At 35.5% G+C, this 9,638-nt stretch overlaps 1 protein-coding gene across 1 annotated transcript; it reads left to right on the forward strand.

Annotated features, from left to right (window-relative positions):
- Nucleotides 1–238: 238 nt before the first annotated feature.
- On the forward strand, nt 239–1,914 carry LOC127135179 (F-box/kelch-repeat protein At3g06240). The gene is made up of 2 exons (XM_051061959.1): nt 239–1,506; nt 1,633–1,914. Exon 1 carries the CDS (start codon nt 259–261, stop codon nt 1,495–1,497), a length of 1,239 nt encoding a protein of 412 aa, XP_050917916.1. The 5' UTR covers nt 239–258; the 3' UTR covers nt 1,498–1,506; nt 1,633–1,914.
- The last annotated feature ends 7,724 nt before the right edge of the window (nt 1,915–9,638 follow it).

The raw sequence follows: 9,638 nt of genomic DNA on the forward strand, positions 1-9,638 counted from the left end.
AAATAATACAAACGGATGATTGTGCTGCATTGACAGTATAAATTTTTTTACACTGATAGTGTATAACAATTAATCTCTTTTTTAATATAATAAATCAAGTCTTATTAAATTCAAATCTTATTAAATTGAGTAAAATAATTTTTTTAAAAGAAATCTTAATTTTATTTGCAAAAATAAAATATAAACTTTACCAGTAAACAAATCCTCATTTTATTGTCAATTCTTTGTTTCTCTGCTTAACTCTGTTAGAAAAAAACAATGAGAAGGTTCATGAACTTCATGTTGTTAGCGCAACAAACAATGAGAAAGAGACGAAGAAGAGAAAGACTCATGGAGAAGAAGAAGAGAAAGACGAAGATGGTGACACCAATACCACCGAAACCTTTTGTGCATGAAGAATTGATAATTGAAATCCTTCTATGTTTACCGGTGAAGTCTCTTATTCGTTTTCAATGCGTTTCTAAACAGTGGTTTTCTCTTATATCTGATCCCAATTTTGTCAAATCACATTTTCAACTTACACCACACACTCGTAGAATTGAATTCATATCAAGTGATTTTGGGCAAACAACATCTATAGATTTCGAAGAACAATTTGACTTAGAGAATGCTTTTGTTAAACAGTGCAATTTTTTTCATCCCCATGTTGATTCTCTTATTCAAATTATAAGTTCCTGTAGAGGTTTTATATTTTTCCATCATTCTTCCGGATTCTGCATATTGAATCCATGCACCAAAGTTCACAAACAAATACCTTTAGCTCCGGGTGAATTTGAAACAAATTTAGAGTTACGTTATTTCTATTATCTGTATGGTTTCGGATATGATCCGTTAAGAGATGATTACTTGGTGGTTTCACTATCCTGTATTCCAGCCGAGGAAGATCTTTCACGTGTGGAATATTTTTCATTGAAAGATAACAAGTGGAAGCAAATTGAGGATACTTACTTCCTTTACACAATCGACAAGATTGACCCCAGAGTAGGATCGCTCTATAACAATGCCATTCATTGGTTGGCTTTACATTCGGATTCATTGGTGGAGGTTATTGTTGTATTTGATTTAACGGAAAGGGAACTTTTTGAGATGCCTTATCCAAATGGTGTAGAACATAAGTCTGATCATTGTGAGTTGTGGGTATTTGGAGAATTTCTTAGTTTATGGGCTATGGATTGTGAAAATAGTAAAATTGAAATATGGTTGATGAAAGAATACAATGTGCATTCGTCTTGGATTAAGGCTATTGTTCTCCCTATGAACATCTTATCTCCTCATCAATTTTCTCCAATATGCTCTACGAAATATGGTGATATCATTGGAACAGATGGGTCTAGATTGATGAGGTATACCGATAAAGGAGAGTTTATAGAGGGTTCCTCGTACATTCCCTTTGCAGATACTGCAGTTTCAAGTGGATTCCCATCGATAATGTATACAGAATCTTTGCTTTCACTTCCTGGTGACCACATGCAAGCTTATGAAGATGATTCAGACTAGAATAATCAGGTGTTGAATATTCTCCTTCACTATTTTCTTGATATTTATATTTTGATGTCCGGTCTCAATTACTTCTTTCCATTATTATAATTTTTTCTCATAAGTGCTTGTTTTGCATGTTGGAGAAAATGGTAGAGTCCTATAACAATTTGAGTGACAGAGGACAAGGCTGAAGGCTTCAAACATCTTGTTGTCATATTGATTACGAAAGGAAATGTCAGCTATCCTTTATCAAGTTTTCTACTCCAAGAATTATTGATTCTTTTTATTTGATTTTAATGTTGATCAAACCATTTTTAGAGATTATGGTGGTTTTGTTATTGGTATGTGTTTGAAGGTTTCGCATACGACAACTTTCGTCGTACTGGTTTGAGTTGTCAAAATTTTACATTCAAAATATTGTTGTATGAAATCATAATTTGAGCCATATTTCTAAAGAACTATGGTGGACAAAAAACCATGTTCTGACCAAACTCGATTCACCTGCTGAAAAAACCAACCCTTCGGATTGTTTATTTTCGGCGCGTGGGTCTTTGCAAGTTGCTTTATTCGGTTTGGAAATGAAATAAAAAAATTCCATCCATTTAAGTCCAACTCCAAACGAAATTTCCATTCACTTCAATTTGTAGGTTGGTTTATATGTATTATTTTATATGTGTAGCTGACACATTTTAAGAAGCATCCCATCAATTTTGTTTTGAGACACACAAATGTCTTATACTTTCACGTAACCCTTACCATTATTATTTTTTCTTTGATTAAAATTTATTTTTTAACTTTATTACTTAAAACTTTATCTTCTCAATTTTTTCTAAAAAAATGTCATTGAACTTCTCTTTTGTTTCTTCTCACAAACAGAGTCCTATTTCCTTCTTTCTATTTTATTCTTTCAACAATTAAACCACCATTAAAGCATTTTCATTTACTCTTTTAGTTTCAGAAACAAAAAGACAGATATTTGAATTTATACTAAATATGCTTTCAAGCCTCTCAAATTTTGTCAAAATACAACTTTATCTCTCCAAATCTAAATAGAATATACCTTCATATAAATCAATTTCATCTTCATTTTATGTAGATCTACATAAAAACATGATGAGGAGAGTTCAACTTCAAGTTTCTTTTATCTTTTATCTTGGAGGAGTTGGATTTCCATCCATTAATCTTTATTCTATGGGGTAAATATGTGTTTATGAGTTCCAATGTTGATGATGTTGTTGCGGAGCTCTTTCTTTTCTTCTCTTGCACATTGGTCCACTTCTTTTGGGTTCTTTGTGTAGCGGTGTATTCGTCGCTATATGATTTATTGATTAAACCATAAGCAAAGCATACAATGAATTCGAGTCGCCACCGCACTTTTATTTATCCAAAGGACTGGCTAAAAAGCGAACAAAAGCCTAAGAAGTTTTACGCGTAGAAAACTAATAAAAAGATCAGAGAGTCTGGGTAAGGGGTAAATTACGCAATGGGAAGGTGTTAGGAACCCACTACGTCCTAGGTACTCCTAGGGAGCCCTTTTCACACTTGTTGTATAAAATTGTTATTTGTTATGAAATATTATTGTGCAAACATGATTGGGATGATGAGAAAAGGAATATACAATTTTTATTGTTTTTGTGTTCGAACGGATGAACCCGTTGCCTACGTACCTTCCATCAAAGGTAAGGATCAAAACGCCGTAGTTCGGCTAAAAGATTTCCAAAAGTTAGTGAGTTCAATTTTAAACAATAGCACTGAGGCTCTTCATTATCAATGGGAGAAAACTCGACCAAAGACCAACATCCACCATGCGAGGATAGCTTCGACGTACTAGAGGGGTTAGCCCTGTTTTTAGTACGGAAGTCTTATAGTCGACTCACTAAGGATAAGGTGAGGTTTACATCAACCACAATGATAATTGAAACCTATGGCTAATGTGTGAAAAGATTAACAATGGACAAAGCCAAAACAATTGAATGGGTGAAGTTAATTGATTGTGATTATGAAAGTAGGGTCAAAGTATGATTAAGATTGATTCAAAAGAAGTGTTATGAAATGGAGTTTGAAAAAAGTCAAGGACTTGGGGTCCAGGTTTTTGAAAGCATGAAGATGTTTGCACAATATCTATCTCAAGTTTTGAAAGTAATGTGTGAAAAGGTCTAGGACAAAATGGGATGAATGGATGAGGATGGATTGTAAAACTTCCTAGGAGGTTCACTTCTTGAAATCATATAGAAGATGATTCAAGGGCGTCCTTTGGAATAAGCAATAAGAAATAACAAAATAAGCAAACAAATGATACCGGATGCCACTCGATGGTCTTACTCCAATCTCACAAACAAAAGCGGATACCGGATACCAATAGATGGATTTACACCAATCTCCTAAACAAAGAAACAAGGATGTCGGAAGCCAATAGATGGACTTATTCCAATCTCCTAAAACAAAACGAAACTTGGATACCGGATGCCAATCTGTCTGGGCTTATACCAATATCCAACATATGATCACAGGAAAGCAAATGCCAACTTACAGGGACTTACAATTGCATCCTCACATACAACAAATGCAAATGCATCAAGCAAAGAGAAGATGAGCGGCCAATGAGATGGTCTTATACTCACTTCCATATCATAGGAACAATGGCCAATGGATGGTCTTACAATCGTCCTCAATGGGCAAACAACAAAGATATGTCACAGAGACAAATGAAATGATCATGCACTAATGAGCAATCAATGATGATAAATGCACAAAGCATGCAAGCAGACATGTGTATATGAGGTAAGCAATCAATCAGTTAAAGTCATTCAGCACACACTATAACCAAACAATCAGGCTCACACAAAGGGTTAGGCATTGAAGCCAACTGTAATAGGGTTAATGGTGCTCTTAACCTTGCCATTGAGGGGCTAAGGTGAAGCAGATGAAAAGATATGAGGGGTGTGCCTCATTGCTCTTATCCCTGGCCAGGGAGAGCATTTGAATATCAGAAGGTGTGGGAGTTCAGAAAGTAGGAACTCTCTCCACAGATTATTGACTCGATAGATCTTGGGTTTTTACTCACTATGCATCAACACATGTGGTGTGAGCAAGGTGAGTGACACACAGAATAGTAGGAGATAGGTTGCATATCTCTTGGATTCTACCAATTGCCTTATTCAAAGGATTTTTCCTGCTTGGGACAAATGTAAACACGCACAAGCATTGCCTCTTAAGGAGGACTTCAGACAGTTGCCTGGCCAAGTAACAGGCCAGGTCTTCCAGACTACATGAAGATAAGAAGTTATACCTCAATGCAAATTGCTATTAAGCAAAGCAAAGCAAGTACTTAAAGAACTAGGCAACTAAGGGTACCTGAAACCAGTCAAACAGAATCAGTACACAACTCAAAGTCAAACCAAAATAAGATAGGGATCAACAGTCAACACAATCAGTTAAATGTGCAATGCACAAGGCTCAAAGCATGTGAGCCAAGCAACCTACAAAACAAACAAGTTAGTCATGATAATCAATCAAGCTCAATCAATTTGTATTGATCTCTTTGGGTATTTGTTGCTTAACCTGAAACAACAAACTTAAACATGAGCAACATGACCACTAGGACAAGCCTAGGGTCCAAAAGAGATAAGAAAATCAAAACAGCAAGTGACAAGTGTCCAAAATCAAGTTCAAACAATCAAGAAACAAACTCAATTGGTTCCATGTTCATATCAATCATCATCATCATTTCATAAGCAAATTAGGTCAAAGCATGGCATATAGAAGCTCATAGAAGTCAACAGAATGATTTAGCTCAAAACCAATCTCAAACATCTCAATAAATTCTCAAATAATTCATGATCAAACATCATCCATAACATGATAAGCATATCAAATTTCAGCTCATTTGGATCAAGGGAAGTTGGTCAATGAAAATCAGAAAGGCAAGGCAAGTTCAAGTATGCTCAAAGAAGTCAACCAAACATGCACCAACTTCAATAAATCATAAAACAGTGACAACATATGATAAATGAATGGGATTAAAACCATGACAAATCTTAAGATGTCTACTAATCACATGTCAAATTTCAAATTCATCCAGTTAAGTATGAGAATTTCACAAATCAAATGAGAACATGTGTCACAAAAAGTCAACATATGACCAAACAGGGGAGAAAATCCCAAACAAATAGGAAATGCCATCAATAATTCCATAAAAAATCACATGTGTTCTAGACATCCACAAGTATGTTCATGCAAAAATTCAAACCAATTTTAGTTCATTAAGCATGGTAATAAAAATCATGAAGTTGGACATCAATGGTGTGACACACTTTGTCACACCTTAATTCAAAAAATCATAACTCCACAACCAGCAATGATAAATTCACAAACTCTACACCAAAATCACCATGAATGTGTCTAGTTTAAGCACAAGAAATTTCAAAGGCATTGGATAATGTATCCTCATTTCACAATCAATTTGGTGAGACATACACAAAATGGACACATATGACAAACCCTAGCACATTTTAAAATCCATTCATGCAAAAAAACTGGAAAAATCATGATAAAAAACTAGAGATCAAGATGAACCTTTTGCAAAAAATCCCATGAAATTTGGATCAAAAATGAGTGCTCTATGATTTTTGTAAGATGGTGTCACAAAATGAAATAAAATTGAGAAAGAAAATGAGTTAATTAAATAAATAAACACGGAATGGAAATTCTGTAAATAAGCGTTCATGTTAATGAAACGCTGCGTTGCGGATAGAAGCGTGGCGTCCAGCGATTTGTTACATGGCAATGGTACAGTGATCTTCATGCAGAACAAAAGAACAAAACAGCCAAACGCGTATAAGACAAAACCTGGGTTCAAATTTTCTAGGGTTTATGTGTACAGTGTTCATCATTCATCTTGTTCAAGAACAATTTTCCCAGAAATTTGGATTAAGCATACCAATCAACTCAGCAAACAATGCACAACAATATTCCAACAACCATTTTCATTAAATCGAGCCATCATGAGAGAACTAAGCAAAAACATATTTGAGTGTCAAGCTTTAAATCAATGTAACTCTCAAAATATTCCACCATTTTTAATGATTCAAAGCTCATTGTGACCAGAAAAGCAAGATCTATCTAAAGCATGGCATGATTTTGGAAATAGAGAGATTCGAAATCTTACCAAATTTGAAGAGCAATGATGATACAGTGATGATTTGGCTATGTTGTGTAGAAACAGATGTCCAATAATGTTCCAGAAGGTGAATGGAAGAAGGAGTTTAGCTCAGCAACCTTGATTCTAACTCAAATCGAAAACTGCCATGGAAATGCTTGAATGGAACAGTAGCTGTATCCTTGCTTACAGTTGTGGAATGATGCTTCCAAATGCTCCAACAATGATGGTATATGATGGCACCAAGGATAGAAGCACGAGTTCTTTGAAGTTTTACCAAGAAAAGTTCAAGTAAGCCAAAAGAGGATTTTAGAGAAAAATGGCTTTTGATCTGTTTGTGTATTGTGGCTGCTAGGGCTTTTCAGAATGGAAATGAAGAATATATACTGTGTTTAAGCTGCTAAGTTTGGTTAATTTGAGTGGTAGTGAAGATTAGCTCAAAATGACATGTTTTTGGTTAATTCATGGAATTCACTTAAGATTGCATGGGCATGGCTGCAGCTGCGAATTGGGCCTTGGCAACACATCCCAAATGAGTTTTCTGAACAATTCCAATTGGTAAAATGTATTGGAGATGGTTATTTTGAAAGGTCATTTTTTCACCTCACTTATTTAATTCAAGTCAACTAAAAAAATGCCACTTTGATTGGAATATTTTTGATGAATTGTGATGAAAGATTTGGATAGAGCACATCAAATATGACTTGTAGCAAAAAACCTCACTCAATTTGGCCAAATGGTTTGGAAGTTATGCCACTTTGAAGTTCAAATATTTTTGAGAATGATTTGATCATAACTTGCCAACCATAAATGGGAATTGAGTGTTCTTGGACTCTTCGGAAATGGGAGAACAAGATCTTCAACTTTCATGTTGGGCAAAAATTCATTTGAAGCTTGTATGATGAAGTAATTTTGAGGAGAAGAAGTTTCCATTTTTGGCAAATTCCAATTACAGGTCAACTTTCTATTTTTGGAAATTTCTTGTCTGACTTCAAATTCTTCAATGATGATGCTTGACATGTTATATGAGGCTTATATGGACATGAATGAGACCTCTCAGACCAATTCCCATCATCAAATCACTGATTAAATGCACAGTTGACCAAGGTTGACTTCAGTTGACTTTGCTAGGGTTTTGCTTGACTGACCCATATTCTGATGAATTCCAAACCCTAATCACTTGATATCTTGATTCCAAATGATGTCACAATTCATATGAACTCTTGATGAATGATTATGGTGCCCAAATTCTGCAAGAATGGCCACCATCTATCTCAATGACTAACTTTGACTGATTTGACCTAATTTGCTTCATCTGCAAGTAACATGGTTAGATGACAATATTTTTGTACTTTTGGTCAATAGACAGATGAAAATCAATGATATACAAATGCAATACATGCTTGGTGATCAAGAACCACACTCACAAGATAACCCACCCACCGGGAGGGAAGCAAAGGTGCACAAAGATCCTTGAGGCAATGATATGGTATGATATGGGCCATGAGGGATCTTAGGGCCAAAATTGGGGTCTTACACTTTGGAAAGGATGTGGGGTTGTCTTGTAGAGGCATTCTCTGTCGAATTTGAGATGAGGACCTCTCCTCCAACCTTGGCTCATTGTCTGGGAAGGTGGTCAAGGTTGGCGATTCTACTACTTAAGGTGCTAAGTTTGATATTTGAAAAGTTCTAGTGTTAAAAGAGGTGGGGTCTTGTATTGATATCACTGCTATGTAAAAGTCATTTCACAATTATTGGAAAAGGCATACCACCACACCTGATCAAACATTGTGAGATAAGGGGTGGTCGTATGTATGATGTTTTCCACCAAGGTCGTATGACCGTGATTATAAGTGACGATACTCCATCATTGCATATAATTAAGCGAAGAATTAGTGAAAAACAATCGAAAGATGAGCCAAAGGAAGAAGAAAGACCCAAGAATAAGCGAAAAATAACCTAGTATGGAAGAATGGAACTTCGTGAAAATTCTGCTGAAAAGGAGTGTTTTTTAACGCATCTACTGGAATAATCTCCCACGGCATCGCGCGCGAGATGCATCTATAATACGCGTGATGGACACTTTTCTGGGTTTTTTTTTTACGTGTTCTGAGATCTTTTTAAGGGGATTTTCAGCAATTTGACAAGGGTTACGAATTTTGGAGACTGAAGCACGATTTGAAGAGAACAAATGGTGATTTTTATAGTATTTGAAGCCATTGGAGGCCAACTTTTAAGGGACTTCTTATGTAATATTCATCTATTAACTGTGGTATTATTTTCTGAATAATGAGTAACTAAGCTCCTCTAGGTTAGGTCATGTTATGATGAACCTTATTCAATCTTGTTAGAATTATATGTTGGTTTGACTTTGTATGAATGCCTTGAATTATAATCTTATTTAGTTGTTTCTTAATCTTAATGCTTTTTATTTGAGATACTTTGTTAATATGATATTAGACACATATGAATTACTGATCCTTAGCTTATGTGTTGGCTCTAGGGTAATTGTTCTACTTACATAGGTTGAATATGGATAGGAGACCCCGAGTAGTGGCATAGGGAATTAACGTTGCGTACATCGCCTAATCCTGCTTACGCTGGTGGACTAGGAATATGAAGCCCCTAGTAGTGATTAGTGAGTTATTTCGTGAGGGATCAGTTATAATGGTTTTATTAATTCGCCGTGAGATTATAAGGATGAGATCATTCATATAAGGCATCATACATCAACAAGATAAGATAAGGGGATTCGTTACACAACCTAACCGTCTTAATATTTCTGTTTTAAACTCGTAGGTTGTTTTTAGCTGTGAAACCTGACCCCCCCCCCCCCCCAATTTACTTTTTTCCTTTATATTGCACAATTGTTGGCTTGTTCAAACGCAGTCCCCGCGAATTCGATCTTTTATTACTACAACACAGTTAAAGAACACTTGGTAGTGATCGAGGTTCCAAGAGGGGAAGTAAGTGTTCATAACAAACATACTTACAAGAGTTA

Source organism: Lathyrus oleraceus, chromosome 4, assembly GCF_024323335.1.
Source record: "Lathyrus oleraceus cultivar Zhongwan6 chromosome 4, CAAS_Psat_ZW6_1.0, whole genome shotgun sequence".
Lineage (NCBI taxonomy): Eukaryota > Viridiplantae > Streptophyta > Magnoliopsida > Fabales > Fabaceae > Lathyrus > Lathyrus oleraceus.